A 26,088-nucleotide genomic window follows, 5' to 3' on the forward strand; every position below is an offset into this window, starting at 1 on the left:
TATTATAAAATCTATTTTATTGCATTTAGTCTTTGACATATGACAGATGTTGCCATGGATACAACTGGTCTAAAATCTGTCACCGGAATCAAAATTGTAAATAAGGATGATAAGTTTGAACCCATTCAACTTCTACTGTTTTAGTAAATTGAAATATTGACCTGAAGTTTACAAACATGTATTACACTTTATAGCAAACTTTTTTTTATCAAATTGATGTATCACTGACTTTATTTCATGGGAATACATTGATTAAAGTTGTCTGTGCTGGATATTTTGATAAGTTTTTTCAATACACCATATAGGATATTTTCAATGTTTCTGGCTCTTTTTGTCATAAACAAATAAAAGATATTGAATTTTTCTATTCATACAGACAATGTGTTAGTTAATCCCAACTCCCCCACTTAATGTAATGATGATGCTCTAATTTTATTGAATTGTAACAAAGAAATCAGAATCAGAACTGGTCTCCTATTCCTATTACAACATGGTTTTGTGTTTAACTCACTTTCCTGCATTGAAATTTTTGCACTTCTGTGGTTTCCTCCTTTTATCAAGAGTCTTAAACAGACAAGGATCTCGGAGAACAATACTCGTTTTACAACCCCTGATACCTCAATTCTTTTTCTCAGAATACTCCCAGGTAATTTCACCAATTACTGAGAGACAATCACGATGATTTAGAATGAATTGGAGTGACAAACAGTGACATCTGTTTTCAAAAAACAGATCGTGATCAGCTCAAATTATTTATAATTTGAAGTTGTTTCTTTCTTTTAATAATTTTTCACTTTCCAGAAAACTGGTATTGTTTTGTGATATTCCAGAGATAATTCAGACAGATCAAATCACCGTGACAATGAATGTGTCAAATCATGTGACATATTGAAAATTTCAAACAGAATTTTGTCTGAACTAGTGAAGAAGTTAAAAGCTTTCAAGATTTAATATTGTACTCCTACAGGTTGATAATGGATGAATGAAAGGTCGAAGCTCAAGTTATCATATAAATTCTCAATTTATGGCATGGGCTAGATTTAAGATACTTTTGATTAAATACTTCAAAGTACGTTATCTCTTTAAACATGACCTGCGATTTGAGGACAAGTGGCTACACAATGTTTACAGACGACTGATGGTATGAGGTATTAGCACATTCAAGCATGAATGACATACAATTATTATTTGAGGAACAGAGCAAAGCATATCTAATGTAGCTCAGTATCCAATCATTTGGGAAACATGCAATATTTGAAAAGATTAATCACATTTCAGTCTATCGTAATATTGGTCCTATGAGCTGTTTGGACCTAGTATGATTTTGTTTGGATATTGGGCCTGCTGGGGGGTGGGGTTCACAAGTTTTGATTTAATAGACTACACTGATTCACTATAGCCGCCGTGTCCTGATATGGTTGTAATATACATAAGAATGTGTTATAATCTATTAATAAGTAATTGACCTATACACTTAATCCTATTTTAAAACTCCTTCAGACTATATCATACAGTAAAACATGATTATAGGACAGGAAATACAATTTTTAAACTATCATTTGTAGATGAACAGCTGTGTGTTTGTTAATTATATATTTTTGTTATAGAATTACAAGTAAATAAGAAATTAAGAAACTTTTGACTCGTGCCCACCCAGGACGGCCTTTGACCTTGCAATCTACTCGTATATGTTTGGATCTTTAACCTTTCACAAGTCTTTAATTATACAAGTTACTGGCTTTCTAATTTATACATAATCAGTAATATGATGCACTGAAATTGCCATATTCAAAGACAAATTTTAAAAAACTATTGTCAAAATAAGTATTTTCAAGGTATTTGTATTTATGGACGTCATACTTATACAAAAGTAAGAAACCAAGTAGGTTAAGATTTATGAAAGTTTCGTTTTAGTTAAAAATGTGTAACTGTATATATCTACCCTCAACTCAACAATGGCCATGGAGTTGACGCTTGGTTGACAAACCATGAAACATTTGTATTGATATATTTCTCACCCCAGTAACTCTACAGTGAACATTTTAACACTTGAAGCTTGTGACTCTACTCTACCTGTCAGTGGTAAACTGTTACCTGTTCAGAATTATGGTATACATTATTAATGAGAAAGTTATAATTAGAAATCAATTTCAGTCATCGATACCTTAATTAATGTTGATGAATGAAGCAGATCACATATGAAGATAAAAGAATAAACAGAAAAAATGAATAAAAATACCAAGAGTTTCATAAAGCTTGTAGCTTTGTATGAATCAATAAGTCTTAGAAAGCAATTTTACCCTTATTTATATGAATAGTAGAATCAATAGGGCTGTTGAAATTCCCCTGAGCTCAGGTTTTAAAATTTGCTAAGTAGGAGTCCCTGAATCCAGCTAACTTAAGGATGAGAGTTGGGTGGTGCCTATGCAAGGCACTCACCTTTCACTCAGATGCCTGGGGTTCAATTCCCGGAACGATGTGAGTAGGAATGGTGTCACATTCCAAACCAAGTGGGTTTACCCCAGGTGCTCTGGTTTCCTCCTTTGTGCACGATTCCAACTGGGCCAGAAAGAGTAATTGATATAAGTTTGAAAAACTTGTTCAGCAGTTGTGAAATAGCTAAGTTTGATTCATAATTCAATCTAGAAAACTAGCCAATAATTCCCCATTGAAAGCTAAAGCTTACAGTCACCAAGTTCCACTTAAAACGGTACACGTAAGCTTAGAACAACAGTTCCCCATAAAATGATATACTCTAGTTTAGAACCAAAAATTCCCCATAAAACGATACACTTAAGCATAGAACCAACAGTTCCCCATAAAACAATACACTTAAGCTTAGAACCAACAGTTCCCAATAAAACGATACACTTAAGCTTAAAACCAACAGTTCCCCATAAAACAATACACTTAAGCTTAAAACAAACAGTTCCCCATAAAACAATACACTTAAGCTTAGAACCAACAGTTCCCCATAAAACAATACACTTAAGCTTAGAACCAACAGTTCCCCATAAAACAATACACTTAAGCTTAGAACCAACAGTTCCCCATAAAACAATACACTTAAGCTTAGAACCAACAGTTCCCAATAAAACGATACACTTAAGCTTAAAACCAACAGTTCCCCATAAAACGATACACTTAAGCTTAGAACCAACAGTTCCCCATAAAACGATACACTTAAGCTTAAAACCAACAGTTCCCCATAAAACAATACACTTAAGCTTAGAACCAACAGTTCCCAATAAAACGATACACTTAAGCTTAAAACCAACAGTTCCCCATAAAACAATACACTTAAGCTTAGAACCAACTGTTCTCAATAAAACGATACACTCTAGCTTAGAACCAACAGTTCCCCATAAAACGATATACTTTAGCTTAAAACCAACAGTTCCCCATACAAAGCAAATAGGAAGGTTTGAAGACAAATGAGAATTCACACCTTCAAACTGCTATGAAAGGTGGAGAATATTGACTTTTCGGTTGCATTTCAAAAAACTGATAACAGAAGAAGGCAGAGAAGGGTTGTAGTAAACATAACCAACAGCTTGTCTTTTATTTCTAACATCATATCAAGAAATAAGACAGCTTTCATGATATCTTCAGGAATCTACATATGTATATTGGAAGAGGATAGAAGGGATGAGATGTCATAGAATTTAGCTGCTGGCTCAGAATTTTCCGACAGGAAAACAATACTTGTATGAACATGAATATATTTCATACATGCCTTTAGGGCATTGCATGAAAGTACGAGTGCCCTGTAGTAATCACAGTGTCTGTCTGTCCATCTGTCTGTCTGTCCGTCGGTACTTTTGTTTCTGTGAGATAAATTGAGTTTCCTTTGGCCAATCAGACTCAAACTTCAAACAATGCTTTCTTACTGAAAGTGTTCGCTAGGCATTGCTTGTCAGACCCAGAAGTCAAAGGTTAAGGTTATTGTTGCAATAATAGAAAATCCATTCTGTGGAATAATGCAATGCTTCTTCACTAAAAGTGCTTGTTTGAGATAGATTGCTCTTCAGGTCCAAAGGTCAAAGGCCGCGGTAACAATCAGTTTCTGTGTGATAAATTGAGTGATTTCAAGCTACATAGTGTGGCCCTTACTGACCTGTCAGTGTTCTAGTTTGAATTCACACCTACATTAAAAGTTTTTTTTACATTATTTGAGTGTGTATCTTTTTCACAGAAAATTGTGTTTGATGATCTTGGTAAAGGAGTATTGGACAATGCATGGAAGGGATACAACTGTTCGCTGTTCGCATATGGCCAAACAGGAAGTGGTAAATCCTATTCTATGGTCGGTTATGGTAGTAACAAGGGAATAGTTCCAATCTTCTGTAATGAGCTTTTCCAGGCTGTGGAGTTAAAACGACAGAATGCAGGAGCTGACGAGGAATACCAGGTAAGGGAGATCATTTGAGTTAGCAAGATTTTATTATACGGCTAAATATCTCATTGTAGTACCTCATAGATTTCAGTTTTAATAATTTGTCACTTAGAAAAAACAGAATTCAAAATTTTTCAATACATGGATTTAAATGTATGTATTTAGATTAAAAATAAGTATAAACAGAATTTATGCTGATGGTGACATTAACATATATGATTTATAAAAAAATTGGAACATATATTCCTAATTTTTTTAACTTAACTATAATGTTGTGTATTTAACATGGTGTATGCATTAAGTTATCCATCATATGTTAGGAATTGATGGTCAGTCAGAGGTCTAATTGTACCTATGATACCTGCTTTTATTTGACAGACAGTACATCAGGTGAACTCTTTGTTGTGTAATATGACACACAAATCACCTATAAATGGAGTTCTTTGTATTTAAAGTGTATTCTATTATATCTGAGATGTGACTTTGGATGAAGCTTGAATTATGTTGCTTTACCCACCATTTTGTTATGACTGCTTCTGGTTTACAGATGGGAGACTGTATGTTGTTCCAGAATATATGATTTGAGTTCACTGAGTTGACTGAGATTTTCTTTCAACTTTTTGATATCTTTTTGATTGGCTTTTAATAATGTTACTTGTCATATGCTAGTAGTGATGATTATCTGAATTGTTGTGTGAGTAAATTATGCTTGATCAGCATGAATGCATGGTTGTGACCTCAATGGAAACAGCACCTGCTGTCCTGTATAGATAGCCCATTCAAACATCTATATCAACACATTTGGCAGTCCTTAATAATTCTCTTAGACACTACATAACATTCTCATCAGGAAAAACACAGCACTTGTGTAATAAATTGTTATGTATTTATTGATAACGAGCGATGAGTACTTTAGTCGGCAGATTTCATCATCAGCATCCTCACCACCACAATCATCATGTTTCCCGGCTTACACTCTTCCTGTCTTACAAATCTTACAGAAACATAGAAATCAAAAAGAAAGCAACTCTTCCTCACAATAAATAGATGAATGCTGGTCCTGATCTACCCGTGCTGAAAGACCTTTTAACCTAAATATAGTTGACCTTAAACCACACAAGCAAATAGAATCACAAATTTTATCAGAAAACTTGCGACCCAAGGGAAGATAATTTACGTCAGATTAGCTGCGTTGGGAGTTGTTTGTATTTACACTGACTTGTAAGTTGTATGTTATGGCCTTGATTTTGCTGTGCTTATGGATTATTTTGTGTTTGTTTCATGGTATGTTAAATCACGTGTTACACTGCATGACAATTAATTGATTGGCGTTCTAGATATACCATAGATTTTGTGATGAAATGATATGTATTTGAAGCATAACTTATAGCATGTAGCTTAATTATGATTTAAGATTGAAGTTTTTTATTGATATGTACAACTAATAATTCTTATCATGATATTGTAAGGTTGAATCCTGTTTGTTTGTTGATCAGACATATGTCTCTTACTTAATACAATAGCCAATATTCTTATTATGATGTGCAAATGTACATGAAAAAATCATTGTCTTGAATTTGAAATTATAAACACAAATCCTACAAAAGGTCACTATGGATTCAATATATCATTTTTTTTTTTTTTTTTTGAAAACATTTTTGAAAAAAATAGTTCTTAATCAAAGCTATGACTAGAGATGGACTTGTTATGGGACAAGGAAATAACATTAGTTTATAATTTAACTGAACAGCAATATATTTGGATTAATAAATTATACCATGCAGAGATTGGATAAATATTAGTGGGTTCAAAATATTGATATTTTACTAAAATTAGGATTAAATCGACTGATTAAATCTACTGATTGGTTGTCTGATGACCAGACTGGTTCATTCATAACTTGTCTATGCTATCATAACATTATACAGTACAGAGTTATCTGCTCTTGTGAGTTGGTAATGATTTTTACGTCTTTTTGTGTAAGAAAAATGCTCTTGTGAGTTGGTAAGGATTTTTACGTCTTTTTATGTAAGAAAAATGTCCTAAACAACATAATTTTCTCTCACAAATTAAAGGCATAACAATAAGTACGTGCCTGCAAGAGCAGCTAACTGTGCAGTATGAAAAGATGAAATAGCCATTGAATGGTCTATATATAGTAATTTACCCATGAGATCCAAACAACCATTTAATGGTGCCACCATATTGATTAGAAACACAGTATCAGTCAAACATTTATGATGTGTATATATACTAACAACACAGATAGAAAGTGACATGATTACAGTAAATATAGGTGATCTAATCCAGCTGATAACAGCTACAAAATTGTTATAAAACAATACCAGGACACATAATTGATTTTATGATGGGTAGTGTTATATTGTATCACCTTTATGATTGTTTACCTGGTAAGATACACAAACAGATGTGTACCTGTTTAGTAGTGAGAACAGGATATGTATTGTCCTAACGTATCATAGCTACTTCCATAACAAACATCACATCAGACATTCATTATAGTCTGATTGGTGGGACATCAACGTGTAGATTACTACAAAATCTGTCTATAATTGTCTTTGGTCTAACAAGGTCTTGGGAATGTTTAATGTGTACTGTTAAATTTATTATAGTTTAATTGCAATGTGTTAACAGTCAGAGGTCAGAACATTGAATTTTCCATAAAACAGTACATAACAGCTACCAGCAGGATTTTTACACTGTAGTGGATTGGAGAGTTGACCAGATATGAAATTAACTGAATGGTGAAATTGCCAGCATTTCAAAGTTTTTGCTAAGATTGATGTAAACCTCACAATCAAAGAGCTGAAAAAAAATTAACATTGATCCACATTTCATGAAATATAAAACATATGTTAGTGACGGTACAATGCCATAACTTTAGCTCAACAAAGTAGGAAATATATGGAAAAGAAAAATTCAGCCCAGATGTTTAAGCAAGTAATTTTCTTTATGAATTATGATCTTTGAGGTGGAAAATTGCAAGAAATAAATATTTAACAGGACGTAGAATGTTGAACTTTTCAGTTAGTGGTACAATGATTTTACCCAATTGTCTTGCAGCAGAAATCGCTTTACCATAAGAATATAATACTCTGATTGTATAAATGCTACAATCTGTAAAATTCAACAAAAGCCATTTCCTTTGTACATTCAAATTAATGGCTCTTGTACATGAACAGAATAAAGGAAGGGGGCTGATAGTTCAGTGATGAACAATGTATAAAACAGGACAATACCTTGATAAACCAATAAACATCGGCTCACGGTTCTCTGTCTATTGTTCTGGTGAAGCTTTATGGCAATATTTAAATGGCCACATTCCCAACAGTTTGTAAAAGTCTCGAAATACCCAGACAGTGTAAACACAGTTCTGTAATTCCAATGAATATGTATATAAACAAACTTCACTGTAACAAGGTGTTTATATGTATGTTTCATACAGGTTTAAGTTAATGCTTTAATTTTTCTATGTTAATTCTTTAATTTTTTTCCAATGTTTTGTTATCATCTGTGTAAAATTTGTACCACAAAACAGAAATTATTTTTTGGTTGTAGATTTTTCCTGATAAATGTCCAACTGTTAATAAGTCAGTCAGCTGTGACAACTATTATGCCTGATATCTGTAACAACTGTCAATATTAGTCAGTCAGCTGTGACGACTATCAATGTCTGATATCTGTAACAACTGTCAATATTAGTCAGTCAACTGTGACAACTATTAATGCCTGATATCTGTAACAACTGTCAATATTAGTCAGTCAACTGTGACGACTATCAATGTCTGATATCTGTAAGGACTCTCAATATTAGACAGTCAGCTGTGACGACTATCAATGTCCGATATCTGTAACAACTGTCAATATTATTCAGTCAGCTTTGACGACTATCAATGTCTGATATCTGTAAGGACTGTCAATATTAGTCAGTCAGCTGTGACGACTATCAATGTCTGATATCTGTAAGGACTGTCAATATTATTCAGTCAGCTTTGACGACTATCAATGTCTGATATCTGTAAGGACTGTCAATATTAGTCAGTCAACTGTGACGACTATCAATGTCTGATATCTGTAACAACTGTCAATATTAGACAGTCAGCTGTGACGACTATCAATGTCTGATATCTGTAAGGACTGTCAATTAAAGCAAGGCAGTTAACTAATAATGTCTGGTATTTGTAACAATTGTCTGTTAGTTTGCCAGCTGTAATGACTATCAATGTCTCATATTTGTAACAACTGTCAACAAGTCTGTCAACTGTGGCTACTCTTGTCTGGTATTTTTTGCAATTGCCTGTAAGTCTTTCAGCTGTGGTAACTTTTGATGTTTGTTATTTGTAACAATTAATTTTGACTAATTTTTACTTTATACCATATTGCCCTATCAATAGACTACAATATCCGAGAGATTCCTAATTGAGAAATGTGACCTGAGGTCTTGGCTCTTAGTGGCCGTCAAGAAAATGACAATGATTTGTGAATGGTATTATAATACAGGTGAAAGTAATATGAGGTATGAGTTTAACTCCTTTCAGTGAAGTTCAGAATGGACATGTACATGACATTGTATATTTGTAATGAATGTACTGTATTTCAGTCTTTAGATTAAATAAACTCTGTAATTTTATCAGGTATACATCCTCACAAGATATTGACTTGTGTACAATTGTATTATTTTACCTGAGACACCAGAGACTATATTTATCAATCAAATATCAAAACAATAAAAAACCCACTTTTTTAATGGCAGTTATATTATGTATATGTAACTTCACACAATTGGCAGTTATATTCAGTACAAGGTATATTTTTTAATGTTAACTTCACACAGTGTATGCTATTGTGTGTTATAGTGTTGCTATAGCAACATGTTGGATTTATGTTATTTAGTTATTACTATAAATGATCCCCTGTAACACCCTAGTGTGTTTGTCGTTTTTATACTGTCTGTGGTATTATAACCTTAGACAAGAAATTCAATTTTGCTTGTAATTATCTCCTGATAGTTGGTAATAAAATCTCACAATCCCCTGTTTGTTGATAGATCCCGATTTCATTCAATTTTGTTTACCTTAGCGATAGTCACGACTTACATTATTCTCATACTAGACCATGACAGTGCCTGGTTCATTTATAATTCTTACCTGGACTGCTACCTTTACAGTATATTTATATCACAACACTTTATCAAATGACATCTTTCCCATTCACTGGTGATTATTCTACAAACAAAAAATAAATCTTTCACCAGTTTTACATTACATGTATATAAACAATGTCAGATGTTGTGTCAATGATATAGACAGATCCTTCACCCTTGTTCATGGTAACTAATAAAGAACAGACAATAAGTTGTATACATAGTAAATTATTTACCACGGACTTTTGATATATATATGTCAATATTTTACTTACTTTTTATGGTATAAAAAGATTGTACAGTGTTTATAAACTGAGAAAGTTTGCGAAGTAATTAGGTTAAATTAAGAATTAATTAGTTATAATTAATTGTTCTAAACAATTTCACTATACGAGTTATTGTATCTTACTTTTAGGTTTTATTAACTAATTGTTCTGATATTCAAGAGAAATCCAATTTCATCTTTTTTCAACTGTCTTTGATATAACTCTTGAATTGAAATGTTGTTGAGGTTTGGTAATTAACTCATAAAAACAACCTTGACTTATTTACTAGAAAAGGTATCAGTGGCAAAATATGTTAACAATCTTCTTCAGATTTCAATCATAAATTACAGATGAACCATATATGCTATGAATTTTCCTCTTTATAACGCTTAGTAAATAATTTTGAGCTATTTCATAGTTATGAGGGTCAAATATTTAAAAAGTTTTGAGATTTTTTTTTTAACTCAAATTCTAGAAGATGCAAGGTCATATTGCTAGCATTATGATAACTTACTAAGATGGGTTTCTAAAATATTTCCGATTATGAACGACCTTGACTTTTTTGTAAAGTCATCTGATGTTGAATGTAAGGTCTAACTCAGAGCTATGGTTGTTAATTAAGGCAGAGACAATGAAAACCTTCTTTCTTAAGTTCCAGAATCTGAGGCTCATTTACTGTAAAACATATTTTTGTGGGATGAATTTTTGTATGTTTCCCAAAATAACCTATATTATGGACACTTCATTTTATGAATAATTATAGCTTAATTAGTTCTTTTATACAAATTCTAACAGATAGAAGACATATGAATTCATGGATTAAGAGAACCCAATCAACACAAACAAAAGTCCCAAGGAAATTAATGATTTCACAGTAGTCAGTATAATTTAGTCAAAAGGTACCTCACAGAAAAGGTATCATAAATTTTCTTAACAGTAACGATCATTTTCTCAAGGAGACTCTAAAAATGTTACCATGGAAACTAGGGGCGTAACATTATGGCTGAGGCTGTGTCATGATATTTATTGTGATGTATTACCTTTTTCAGTTTTGACATAAATTTTGACTCCCAGCTCTGAAAAAGAAAACTATCACCATGAATATAATGATAAAGGACATGAAAAACTTATTGCCATGTTTTGTTACCAACTCATGCAGGGTCTCACAAATGTTTCCTTTTTAAAAGCACTTTCCGCAAGCGTCTAAGATAAATATGCATGGTCAGTAAAAGGTTAGCTACAGTGTATATTTTTTTAAAGATCTTGAGGAAATTGATGTAAAGCACTGACAGTGTGATATGATACAATATACAGATATCTGCTTTTTGTATCGCAAGAAAATAAATATTTTTGTGTATTGTGGTATATCATTACATCCCTAAAGAAAACTATAGTGTACTGAGTTTCTTGGTCATTCTTGGTGGCGTCATGTAATCGACAATCAAATGCTAAGCACCCAGAGCACAAACTAAGAAATATATGACTGTATGACAATACTATTCTCAATTAGAATATTTCTGTTTCAATATCCATGTGAGCGATACAGGCGCTCTGAGCCTTTTGTTGATATAGGAGGTATTTGTTTCTATAGGTCACTCTGGGCATGTTGGAGATCTACAATGAACAAGTACGTGATTTGTTGAATCCCAAAACAATCAGCCAGAAAGGGGGTCTGAAGGTACGACAGGACCCAAAGAAGGGATTCTATGGTAAGTAGTGGCAGACATATTGATTAATTGTAACACTCTGGAAAAAATAAAAGACAGTCTGCACAAATTAAAGTACCAGGTAAGTTGGATATATGGCTTTGTTCAATTAGTGCAGTAGTAACACACTCGCCTTTCACCTAGCCATCCAGGATTCAATTCCTGCAACAGATTTGAAAAGGTATGAGGTTGCTTGCCCGACCACATTGGTTTTCCCTAGGTACTCTGAGTGCCTCCCACAGTAAGATCCCTCATGTGATTCCAACTTCATGAACAAGAGTGATCAATATAAACTTATAGCTTGTTTCGTAATTGTTGTAAAATAAATGAAGTTTGATATCATAAAGAGTAAAACAAATGAAAACAAATGAAATTTATGTATCTTATATACAAAGCTTTTTATAGATAATGGTAAAATTGAATAAAAAGTGATATACCAGGTAAATTTAGGTCAAATGTCAAGGTCTCTGTTGCTATAACATCAGTTTTATTAATCAAGCTTTATATGGTCTGTCAGCTTCATTGTACTTAACATACCTGCTTCAGTCAATATTTATTAAATCATAAATATCTGCCCTGAAGACCATTATCTTTCAATTAATAGTTTACCACCTCCAAGAAATACAAAATAGGTCTTATTTCTTTAATCTGCTTTATCATTGTAACAAACAAATTTTGAGTCAGATTTACAAATTTGATGGATGTTTGTAGTGGAACAGCTGACATCATGTCCAGTGAACAGTTACAATGAGATCGACAACAAGATCAATGAAGGCACAAGGAACAGAACTGTGGCTTCTACCAATATGAATGCCACCAGCAGGTAACCATGGCAATATTTCTATGAAATACTTTCCTTCGTAAAAACAACATAAAATTAAAATCATATACATAAAAGAGCTATTTTATAGATTAGTGATCTTGGCTTACTTTCAAGGTTAGAAATCAGATGTACAAGGTTTATACAGATTTTCCAAGTCAACTTTTGATGTTGGAACTTAATGCTAACTACAATGTTGTAGCCTCCTTCAGAATAAATGTAGAATTTTGCAATGCTTTCTTTTGCATGGTATGTATGGTATATTTGGTATGTATGGTATGTATGATATGTTAGGTATGTTTGGTATGTATGGTATGTTTGTATGTATGGTATGTTTGGTATGTATGGTATGTATGATATGTTAAGTATGTATGGTATGTATGGTATGTTTGTATGTATGGTATGTATGGTATGTTTGTATGTATGGTATGTTAGGTATGTTTGGTATGTATGGTATGTATGGTATGTTTGTATGTATGGTATGTATGATATGTATGGTATGTATGATATGTTAGGTATGTTTGGTATGTATGGTATGTTTGTATGTATGGTATGTATGGTATGTTTGGTATGCATGGTATGTTTGGTATGCATGGTATGCATGGTATGTATGATATGTATGGTATGTATGGTATGTATGATATGTTAGGTATGTTTGGTATGTATGGTATGTATGATATGTATGGTATGTATGGTATGTTTGTATGTATGGTATGTTTGGTATGTATGGTATGTATGGTATGTTTGGTATGTATGGTATGTATGGTATGCATGGTATGTATGATATGTATGGTATGCATGGTATGTATGATATGTATGGTATGTATGGTATGTATGATATGTTAGGTATGTTTGGTATGTATGGTATGTATGATATGTATGGTATGTTTGGTATGCATGGTCTGTATGATATGTATGGTATGTATGATATGTTAGGTATGTTTGGTATGTATGGTATGTATGATATGTATGGTATGTATGGTATGTATGATATGTATGATATGTATGGTATGTATGGTATGTATGGTATGTATGATATGTATGATATGTATGATATGTATGGTATGTATGATATGTATGGTATGTATGGTATGTATGATATGTTAGGTATGTTTGGTATGTATGGTATGTATGATATGTATGGTATGTTTGGTATGTATGGTATGTATGGTATGTATGATATGTTAGGTATGTTTTGTATGTATGGTATGTATGATATGTATGGTATGTTTGGTATGCATGGTATGTATGGTATGTATGATATATATGGTATGTTTGGTATGTATGGTATGTATGATATATATGGTATGTTTGGTATGTATGGTATGTATGGTATGTTTGTTATTTTTTCTATTTGTTTATAATGATGTCATTTTTATCTTCTTTCATTTATAAACATTCAAGTTTCACTTCCCAGATTAGTGTCTTTACAAAATTAGTCTGAAATGTTTGCTTTTATGCTCCCTCTTAATTTTTTTAAGGAAATATATAGTTGTGGCCATGTGTGTCCATCCATCTGTCTTTTCATCTAGTGCGGTATACCAAATTCAGGGCCCTCAACCCCTCAATTACAGAGTTACTGCTTTTTATTAAAATTAAGTGTCTACAAAGACGATGCACAGTGTACCAATTCACTTCCTGCAACCCCTTAATTACAGAATTCTTAGCTTTTGTTAAAAGTTAATGTCTATAGCAAACTTTTGAATTACTAGGATAATGGAACTTGGTGGATACATTGATCGTACTAAGATAATGTGCAGTGCACTAAATTAAGGGCCCTTGAACCGTCAGATACAGTTTTGTTACCATTTGTTAACAATGTCTTTTCAAGATGGTAACACTGCTTGCATTTAAGGTAGGATATAGAAACATGTATACATTGATCACACAGAGACATTGTGCAAGGTACCATTGTTAGGATCTATAACCCTTAATTACAGAGTTATTGCTCTTTGTTATAATTTTGTGTCTGGAGCATTACCTTGCTTGCATTTAGACTAGGATTTTGAAACTTGATTATACATCCATTATACAAGAACAAGGTGCAGTGGAGCAAAGTCTGGATCCATGACACCTTACTGCAGAGTTATTTCCCTTTGTAAAAAATTAGTGTCATGAGTCTAGTTTTGCTTACATTAAAATTAGGATCATAAAACTTAGTTTATACATTCGTTGTATTAAGAGTATGTATTCGAAATTAAGGGTCTGCAACCTCTTCATTACAGAATTATGACTCTTTGTTAAAATTTTGTGTCCAATAAAGTTGTTCTAATGGAGCATTCACCAGTTTCACTGATACTCTTGTTTGTGTTTAAGTCGAGCCCATACCATTGTGGCCATCACATTTACTCAGAAGACACCAAACGAGACTGGACAAAGCATGACAAGGACTGCCATTGTCAACCTTGTAGATCTGGCAGGGAGGTAAGTCTGCTTTTTTACATTATCGTAATTGTTTTTATGGGTTACAACATCCTCATAAGGGCAGGAACATATATGACAGGATGAGTGTCCATAAAGACAACAAGATTCAGAAATAATGCACAAAAAGAAAGGGCAATATAGCAAGAAATGCAAATATCAAGATCCCGAGTCAGTGTTGTCATGGAGACAGCAGATCTATTTTTATCTCTTCCACACTGGTCATTTGTCTTATGAAGGTGACTGTGTAGTCATCAAAACGTCACACGGTAAGCTTCTACTACGTTTGTTATAAGAACTTCCAACTTCTATTCTATTGACATTACCAATCTGAAGAAAATGTTCCAAAATTCCCGTTAATAACAGACAGAGAAAACCTCTGATTTTATGAGTGGCCTACATTTAGTAGCTCTCTACAAATATGCAGTAGAATGCAGTAAACCCTGTTCTTGGTCACTCTGTTGTCCCCTAAACAGAGGAAAATAGAAAAACCAAGCACAAACTGCAGGGTGTGCCCCACAATAAGTTGTCTATTCAACAGGGATATTCTGAAATCCCTATCACCGGCACAAGTAATTATTTATCTAATGAATGTTAACATAAATGTATGCATTTGTATCATCAGAATACAGACTTACAGGACCTAGCTGTCGTCTTCTGAGGTTAAAGGTAAAAATGATGCCATCTGAAATGTCAGTGAAGTAGTATAAGAAGGTTGACTGTCACTTGTTTTCATGGCTTTGATAAATTACACAAATAACCATGATGTAAATCGGTCCATTACAGTGAGAGAGCTGACTCGACAGGTGCTACAGGGGACAGATTAAAAGAAGGTTCAGCTATTAACCAGTCTCTGAGTTCCCTTGGTAACGTCATTAAGGCTCTGGCGGACCTGTCTACAGGCAAAAAGAAAACTGTAGGTGGGTACCAAAATTCCAGAACAGGACTTTAACATACACAAATTTTTAATTATATGTTCGTGTTTCAGTTTCAGGCACCATTATCTTTTTTTATTATTTCTTCCAATATGACTTTTAATCTCATATTGAGTTAATATTAATGGAAGAGTGATAGGTTATCAATGAAATAATAATGAGATGGTCATAAGGGTAAATATTAATGAATAGTTAATGAGGTGATCAGAAGGGTAACATTAATGGATGGTTAAAGAGTTGTTCCGAAGGGTCAATATTAATGGATTGTTAATGAGGTGATCAGAAGGGTAACATTAATGGATGGTTAATGAAGTGTTCCGAAGGATAAACATTAATGATTGGTTAATGAGGTGGCCAGAAAATTAAATATTAATGGAATGTTAATGAAGTGGTCAAAAGATATGTGATATTTAAAGAATTTGAAATTGGATTTATGGATAGGGCTGAAGTGAAACGAGAATGAAAAAATTGTAAGCATAAATGCAGAAGGAGTAGCTACTTGTGATATTAAGTCACTTGAATCAATATTAAATATGATCATTTCAGTGCCTTACCGTGATTCAGTATTGACAAAGCTGTTACAGAATGCGTTAGGAGGCAACAGTAAAACTATCATGGTAGGTAGTGTGTATATTGGTAATGTTTCTCCTCATTCCAACAAGCTGTCACCAGCAATCATGTTGTCAAATTACTAGAAATCATCACTAATCTGGTGACACAACTCTCCAGACATCCATAATCCAATAAGCCCACTGTTCAGCCACCACTAATCCTGTGGTCCTATTACTATCCAGCCATCACTAATCCTGTGGTCCTATTACTATCCAGCCACCACTAATCCAGTGGTCCTATTACTATCCAGCCATCACTAATCCTGTGGTCCTATTACTATCCAGCCACCACTAATCCAGTGGTCCTATTACTGTCCAGCCATCACTAATCCTGTGATCCTATTACTATCCAGCCACCACTAATCCAGTGGTCCTATTACTATCCAGCCATCACTAATCCTGTGATCCTATTACTATCCAGCCATCACTAATCCAGTGGTCCTATTACTATCCAGCCATCACTAATCCAGTGGTCCTATTACTATCCAGCCACCACTAATCCTGTGATCCTATTACTATCCAGCCATCACTAATCCAGTGGTCCTATTACTATCCAGCCACCACTAATCCTGTGATCCTATTACTATCCAGCCATCACTAATCCACTGGTCCTATTACTATCCAGCCATCACTAATCCAGTGATCCTATTACTATCCAGCCATCACTAATCCTGTGGTCCTATTACTATCCAGCCACCACTAATCCTGTGATCCTATTACTATCCAGCCATCACTAATCCACTGGTCCTATTACTATCCAGCCATCACTAATCCAGTGATCCTATTACTATCCAGCCATCACTAATCCTGTGGTCCTATTACTATCCAGCCATCACTAATCCAGTGGTCCTATTACTATCCAGCCACCACTAATCCTGTGATCCTATTACTATCCAGTCATCACTAATCCAGTGGTCCTATTACTATCCAGCCATCACTAATCCAGTGATCCTATTACTATCCAGCCACCACTAATCCAGTGGTCCTATTACTATCCAACCACCACTAATCCAGTGGTCCTATTACTATCCAGCCATCACTAATCCAGTGATCCTATTACTATCCAGCCACCACTAATCCAGTGGTCCTATTACTATCCAGCCATCACTAATCCAGTGGTCTTATTACTATCCAGCCACCACTAATCCAGTGGTCCTATTACTATCCAACCACCACTAACCACTAATCCAGCCATCACTAATCCTGTGATCCTATTACTATCCAGCCATCACTAATCCAGTGGTCCTATTACTATCCAACCACCACTAATCCAGTGGTCCTATTACTATCCAGCCATCACTAATCCAGTGGTCCTATTACTATCCAGCCACCACTAATCCTGTGATCCTATTACTATCCAGCCACCACTAATCCAGTGGTCCTATTACTATCCAGCCACCACTAATCCTGTGATCCTATTACTATCCAGCCATCACTAATCCAGTGGTCCTATTACTATCCAGCCACCACTAATCCAGTGGTCCTATTCCTATCCAACCACCACTAATCCAGTGGTCTTATTACTATCCAGTGTTCTCCCCAGTGATAATCCCATTACCTAGCCAGCACTAAATCTAATAACCTCACTACCCACTTGCACTTATTCGTTTCAATGTGACAAATATGTTGAAATTGATTGCTTCCAATTAAATACATTGCTTCTAATCCCAAGGAAGTCTTCATTGAGTTATGAGTTTTAATAGAAATCTAGGAGGTGACTGCCATCCACACTACTATGAAAATTGACCTTGATACAAAAAGTTTAATTAAATCAAATGTTTGTTTGATGTTGCAGATAGCAGCGTTAAGTCCCGCTGATATTAACTATGAGGAGACACTGTCCACATTACGATTTGGTTAGTATGATAAAGATATTTTAGGAGAATCACTCTTCATTGCAATTCCAAATTAGATGCCAATATAGCATATACCTAAAAATACAAGACTTTTAAATGGAGTATTACCAGTGTTATAGCTCATAGTTTTACTACTCATACTTGTGAGGACATTACGTTAAGGGTTTTGTTTCACAGATATAACAGATAACACTTATACACAGCATTAGGCTCATCTGATCAGTTTTCCAGCTTATACAAGATGTTCCCAATCCAGACTTATCTAGATAATTTTCCAGCTTATACAAGATGTTCCCAATCCAGACTGATCTAGATAATTTTCCAGCTTACACAAGATGTACCATATCTGGACTTATCTAGATAATTTTCCAGCTCATACAAGATGTTCCCAATCTAGGCTTATCTAGATAATTTCCAGCTCATACAAGATGTTCCCAATCCAGACATATCTAGATAATTTTCCAGCTAATACAAGATGTTCCCAATCCAGACTTATCTAGATAATTTTCCAGCTCATACAAGATGTTCCCAATCGAGACTTATCTAGATAATTTTCCAGCTTACACAAGATGTACCATATCTGGACTTATCTAGATAATTTTCCAGCTTACACAAGATGTTCCCAATCTAGGCTTATCTAGATAATTTTCCAGCTCATACAAGATGTTCCCAATCTAGACATATCTAGATAATTTTCCAGCTTATACAAGATGTTCCCAATCTAGGCTTAACTAGGTAATAAGATGTACCCATTCCAAGAGATTGTTCTTCTTCATTTGTGTAGATGTTGTATGAAGATTTTAATTATCAAAATAAAGTTCCTTACTGAATATATTGATAATATGAAGAGAAATCATTAAGATATACATTTTATATACTGTGTACATGTAGTAACTGTAAGAAATTTGGATTACTGTAAATGGATAAAAATGTGTTTTGATTTCTGAAATTGTTACAACATTCAGAATTTGTGTCCTTATGCACTTATCATATAATATGTTGTTTCTTTTAAAATGCGATTTTTAGAACATTTTGGAAGATTTCATTATTTTCCTTTTACAATAATGTTATGTCATCTGTCTGATACATAAACAGCTGACAGGGCAAAGGCCATTAAAACCACTGCCACTGTAAATGAAAGTCCAACAGATCGACTTATCAGAGAACTCCGGGAAGAAAATGCACGTCTTATGGATATGCTTAAACAAGGCGGTCTTTCTCCTGAAATGGCAGCAGCCCTAATTGGAGGAGTAGGAGGTGGTGGCTCAGCAAACTCAGGTAAGGTCAAGGTCATAACCTTTAAACAGCATTGTGGTTATTTCTATAAATAGAATATTTAGGAAAGTCAGGTTGATCAGTTCAGATTGTTAGAAAGTGGAACATTTTTGTTTAACCAAATAAATTAGATATGTAGCTACGAAGTGATTAAGATGACAATTTCTACTTCAGACAAGTCTCAGTTAAACCCTCTATCAGGAATATTATTTTGACATGGAGTGTCTCAGTCTTTTTATGACATGTATTATTTTGTATGAATTAATAGAAAAAAAGAGTCCATATATATATAGCATGTGACTCGATGTTGGTTTGGCTGAAATAGCATGTCATGCATGGTACTCAGAATATATGAATATATCTCTAATTGTTATGATGCAGTCAGATTATCAGTAAATTGGAGTCAGTGTGTTTTGTTGCATGTAGCTTGTAACAGGTATATATAACTTACTAGACAGAAGGCCAGCTTGTTATGTTTATATAATGTCTGGAATCGTAACATGCATGATGTTTTAGAATGACCATTTTACAATGTTGTTTATACAGGTTTTGTTGGCTTTGCTTTACATTTTATCATTTTCATCTATTACTGAGTATTTTAAAGCTATATTTTGTAAGTGTATGTTTGGAATGATTTTACATTGTAAAAAGATGAATATTGAAATTATCAATTAAAAATAAATACTCTTGGCTCAAAATAAAAATAGAAAATTAAAATAAAAAGATATATATATATATATTAAAGAAGCGTGACTAAATATTCAAAGTGTTTCAGAAACAAATTAACATACAAAACTTTAATCAGATGGAGTAATATGTTGTTGTTTTTGTTGTTTAATACCTAATACTGACACTGTGGTCTTGTATATTATATTTTCCCAGATGAGGGTAAGCATTTTTCAGATGGAAAACTCAGTGGTTTGTGTACAAAATTATGAATTTGTAGAATTTCAGGCATGATGTAAATTACTAAGATCACTCAGAATTATGGTACAAACACATGTTCATACTGTTGTAGGCCTTAGAACATGGGTCAGAACTGATTTCCTTATAGGAAGGTCTATGTCACAGTATGAATAATAGTTTTGAATTTCATGCATTATAGTATAGTTTTGTGTACTGCACTAGTGATGATAGCTGTGTATATTGATGGGTTACACTAGTGACGATAGCTGTGTATATTGATGGGTTACACTAGTGACGATAGCTGTGTATATTGATGGGTTACACTGTGACGATAGCTGTGTATATTGATGGGTTACACTAGTGACGATAGCTGTGTATATTGATGGGTTACACTAGTGATGGGTTACACTAGTGATGATAGCTGTGTATATTGATGGGTTACACTAGTGATGATAGCTGTGTATATTGATGGGTTACACTGTGACGATAGCTGTGTATATTGATGGGTTACACTAGTGATGATAGCTGTGTATATTGATGGGTTACACTAGTGATGATAGCTGTGTATATTGATGGGTTACACTAGTGATGATAGCTGTGTATATTGATGGGTTACACTAGTGATGATAGGCTACAGTAGGGTTTTTATGTTTATGTATGATGGGTTACAGTAGGGTAGATAGTTTTGTGTATTTATAGGTTACTGCAGGGTTGATATAAATTTGTATGATGGGTTACAGTAGGGTAGATAGTTTTGTGTATTTATAGGTTACTGCAGGGTTGATATAAATTTGTATGATGGGTTACAGTAGGGTAGATATAAATTTGTATGATGGGTTACAGTAGGGTAGATATAAATTTGTATGATGGGTTACAGTAGGGTAGATATAAATTTGTATGATGGGTTACAGCAGGGTTGATATAAATTTGTATGATGGGTTACAGTAGGGTAGATATAAATTTGTATGATGGGTTACAGCAGGGTTGATATAAATTTGTATGATGGGTTACAGCAGGGTTGATATAAATTTGTATGATGGGTTACAGTAGGGTTGATAATTTTGTATCTGATGGGTGATTAGAAATGAAAAGTTAGTATAAATTGTAAGCAGAAACATTTTGTCTTATTTAGGTACTAACCCATTAAACTATTAGGTGCTTATCATTAATATCACACACTGTAGTTCTAGAGCCAGTGGATGTATTTGATATGTCGATTGATTATATAAAACATGTGATGCTGAAAACAATGGTTTGTGGATTTGAGATTCTTAGTAAAATGCATGTTTTTAGATAATTTGGTTAATGCAGGGAGGTAAAGGGACAGATGTCTGTAACTTTAAAGTTCTTTGTAAACAAATATTCAGATTTTTTTCATTTAAGATATAAAATATCTTAGTGATCAGTTCATACTAAATAAAATGTGGTATAGTTACAACTGCCATCTATACAAAACATTTTGTTGACCTGATTCTGTTTGATCTTTGTAGGTTACAATTCCTACACAACAGTTTCAGAATTTGAAGTACATGTCTGTAATTCTGTAAATAAACTGTAGAAATCTGGAAATGTTTCATGTTGGAAGAACATTTATTTGACATAAACAGAATTGTTTTCATTTCTTCAGTATATCATATCTATCATTATTTCTTTCTTTTATGAACAACTTTTTAAAAAAAAGTAAGAATTCTAGAATTATTCTTGCAAACAAACTAAAATGTCACTTGAGAAACATTTTGAAATGATAGATACATTTTATCTGGATAGCTTCCAGTCATATGAACATATATTATACATACAAGTGAGCTAAGGAATATTACATTTACATACAAGTGAGCAAAGGAATATTACATTTACATTCATGTGAGAAACAGAATATTACATTTACATTCAAATGAGCAAAGGAATATTACATTTACATTCATGTGAGAAACAGAATATTACATTTACATACAAGTGAGAAACAGAATATTACATTTACATACATACAAGTGAGAAACAGAATATTACATTTACATACAAGTGAGAAACAGAATATTACATTTACATACAAGAGAGCAACAAAATCCATTACCTCTAATCATGGTGTTCAAATCAGGCAATTTTCAAGTTTCCATGACAACCAGAAGGATAAGATTACAAAATATTAAAAAAATATTTAATATTAAAATGTTTCTCAAGTGATGTTTTTATTTTTCAGACCAATTGAAAATAATACCAACATCCAAACTTTGATGTTAAACATCCAGATTTTACAGTGGTTTTACTACTAGTAACAGTTTATCTCCTTTAAATCATAATCTCGCCTTTCTTTTATCCAAAACTCAGACATCATCTTCAAATCTACCTTTTTATCTTTTCTCAAACAAGTTTTCTAACAATTTTATCAAGTTATATGATTATTTTCCTAATTTAATCAATCTGTTAAATCAGATGAAGTTTTAAAATGAAATTTTAACACACAGAGTTTATTAGTGAGATATTTTAAATGTTGTGAAGTATTTTTCTATCTAATTTTGTTTAATCTGAAGCACTTTCGATATGATAGTGACAACAGTGAAAATTGTAGTCACTCCACAACATTGTCATCACCATTCTGTATCCGAGTATTGAAACGATAATAGAATTAGTGGGTTTTTTATAATCCTAATTACATCTAGGTTTCCCATGCAGTTTTAAACATTTTTATAAATTGTGGTTTCAGATAAGCATAATACAAATTATCATTGTAAATTTGCTTTTAGAGTAAATTAATGTAAAACATTTTATCATTGCTGTCAGGTTTAGTTCCAAAAGTTTAAATATTTTTTATTAAAACTGTGGTTTCTTTGTTTCAAAAGAAGATTAAAATCTTGATATCTGTGGTACATCAGAGTTCACAGTACATAATAAGTTGTGATTTTAATGTCCGGCCATTTTTTCTTATCAGATGTAATTAGTAATAATGCTTTGATTTATAATCTTGTTACTAGGCGAGTTTAAAGAGCTAGTTAATAGTTTTGCCTGTTACTGAAATTGTATTCAGGTACTTTTTCCTTCTTCAATATTAATCATATGTTTGAAACTCTGTATACTCTCTGTGACAAATGTATTCTGACCTACCTAATTTATGGTCCATCATTTCATTAACTACATTACTTGATCTCTCCTTTTGAAATGTTAGTCACTTACATAAAAATAGGATTCATTCTCAATACTTTTAATCAGCTTTTTTTTCCACATGCAATTTATTTTTATGAATTTTGATAAAACTAATTCAAAAAAGTTGATACAAATTAAGACAGAAATGAAAAACAAATATTACATTATAGCAATGTATAGTGTTTTATGCGAGTGTTAATGCAAACATGATGTGATGTGGAGGTCTTGAGATTTAGCAGCCATGAGAGAAAGTCAGTTTATAAACATTTTAGACTATATAGGATCTTGAGCTAAGTAAAATTATTTTTTTATAATCTCTTAAATAAGGTTAAAATCAAAATTTCACTTAATGTCTTAAGAGAAAAATCAGCTACATGACTGTGATTTGTTTCAGGTTTTTGGTCATTTTTCATGAATTTTATTTCTTATCATAATTCTTTTTTATAAACCAATCTCTACACTGTTTTGTAGATCTCTACCAAATCTATGTTTATTTAACACTCTTAGTATCAGTATTTTTACATCCAGAAACACGTATATATATCATTTTCTCGTTGTGTTTATTATTCTCTCATGTATGATGGATACTATATTCATCTTGGTTCAGAACAAACTGCTGTGACTAGATTCCCTCTGTGTTCCATACAAAAATCTGTATGACATTCCTTCCTTGTTCCATACAAATGTCTGTATGACATTCCCTCCTACTTCTAGACAAATGCCTAATTTGTTTTCCTTCATGGTTCGTAACAAATATATCTGTGATATTCCATCTTGGATCTAGATTAATTCCTGTGTGTTTCCCTCCTTTGACTTCAAATATCTGTGTATACGTCTTCATTATACCTGTTAATCATGGATTGTTAACAGATAACGCTGAGGTATTATAATCAGAGACATTATCTCTGTGATATCTTTCAATGTTGATGTCTCTGGATAGGAGTGTTGAAAGAGAGTGACAATCTATAAATAGACCATACTTATCTTTCCATAAGCCCAGACTTATTAGTATGCCCATCAATATGTGTTAATTAATTCAGGAGTAACGCCAACACTACCTCTGGTTGGTTACTCACATCCCTTGCCTGAATACCATTTGGTAATATTTCAGAGATTGAGGAATATAGGTTAAGCCAATCATTACCAGCTCTGGATGAGTTAAATTTTCTATAAAAGAAACATCTACAGTAATTAATTAGAATGTTACACAAGAAATAGAATTAAGTGACAGCCATTGTGTGTTGTCATAGTAACAATATAAATGTCTCCCAACTTTTAGTACCTCAGAGGACAGATTTCATTTGTTGTTAAATCCTGAAATTATCTCAGACATATCTGTCAGGTGTTTCCATATAAAGAATTCAACTTGTTGACACCTGAAGTATTGTTCAGTCATAATGCCAACAAAATATTTTTCATTTTCTAGTGATAGTGTTCTGGCCCCTTGCCTGTTTAAGATAGATAAGATGAGTAATCCAGAAATGTCCTATTTTAATTTTGCCATGTTGGTTTTGTAAAATATATTACCTAAACAGATAAATTGTGACCAATCCCTGTGAAGATTATACATCTGGGCTTATTGTTTGATAAATGTGAAAGTTTATAGATTGGAACAATTTCTGTGTGTATTAAATTATAAAGGGAGATATCATTTTTGATGTACACAGGACAATTATTTTTTTTATTTCCTTTACCAAATAACAGGTTTATTTTGCCCAACACAAATGGTATCAAATCGGGAGCCTGTATATCTCTTACAGCAAAAAATAGACAATGGTGAAAAAAACCTGTTATATGGTAAATTGCATGGTCAGTGTTGGTGTGGTAATGTGTTTTACCTGTTTCAACTGAAGCTGTATTTATTTTGTGATAACTGACCACCAGCAGGTTCTGCATCATTAATCAGGTCTTAAGTTGATGATATCTGTTGTATAACACACATGTATCCACCAAGGTTATTTGAAAGAGCCTTGTTATTTCATCTTAAACTTAATTTTAATATCATTTATCATATTTTTAGTTTATCTAAACTTATTTTCTATCAATTCAAAGTTATCAAATCATTTGAGGAGACAAAGTGTTTCTTTTGAATCCAAAAGTGATTATTGAAATGAAAAATATTAAGATTAATGATGATGATTAATGATGATGATGATGATGATGATGATGATGATGATGATGATGCAGAGGTAGAAGAGATGAAGAAACAGTTGGAGGAGCAGGTGAGACAGAATCAAGAGGAAATGGAGAATATGAAGAAGACATGGGAACAGAGAATGCAGGAGAGTAAAACCAGTAGTTCGGTGAGGACAACTCTCACTTTTATCATGTACTGAAAAAAACAAAAACAGATTTACAGGAATTGATAGTGACAAATATTTTCACTTAAAATGAAATGCAAATTGGACAACATGGGTACAAGTACCCACAAGCTAGAGAGAAAACTGTATTTCCAGCTCTTCAAAAACAGTTTTATTTATTTTACACATAAAGTAAAAACATACATCTGTTATTAGAGGACAACTTTCCATTATGTATTGATTTAGTTTCTGTCATATCTATTAAACCCTTGCTGTAGGGAATAGAATTCA

General features: G+C 33.0%; 1 protein-coding gene across 1 annotated transcript in view; it reads left to right on the forward strand.

Annotated features, from left to right (window-relative positions):
- LOC132558740 (kinesin-like protein KIF28P) overlaps positions 1–26,088 on the forward strand; it is a 42,039-nt gene that overhangs the window by 1,866 nt on the left and 14,085 nt on the right. Inside the window, exons 3-11 of the mRNA XM_060223335.1 lie at positions 4,196–4,411; positions 11,418–11,535; positions 12,244–12,355; positions 14,669–14,776; positions 15,560–15,693; positions 16,255–16,325; positions 18,115–18,175; positions 19,271–19,453; positions 25,685–25,800. Coding sequence (XP_060079318.1) covers positions 4,196–4,411; positions 11,418–11,535; positions 12,244–12,355; positions 14,669–14,776; positions 15,560–15,693; positions 16,255–16,325; positions 18,115–18,175; positions 19,271–19,453; positions 25,685–25,800 — 1,119 coding nt within the window. The remainder of the gene's footprint in view (positions 1–4,195; positions 4,412–11,417; positions 11,536–12,243; positions 12,356–14,668; positions 14,777–15,559; positions 15,694–16,254; positions 16,326–18,114; positions 18,176–19,270; positions 19,454–25,684; positions 25,801–26,088) is intronic.

Source organism: Ylistrum balloti, unplaced genomic scaffold (genome assembly GCF_031769215.1).
Source record: "Ylistrum balloti isolate Yb309-2 unplaced genomic scaffold, AGI_CSIRO_Ybal_v1 Utg370818, whole genome shotgun sequence".
Classification (NCBI taxonomy): Eukaryota; Metazoa; Mollusca; class Bivalvia; order Pectinida; family Pectinidae; genus Ylistrum; species Ylistrum balloti.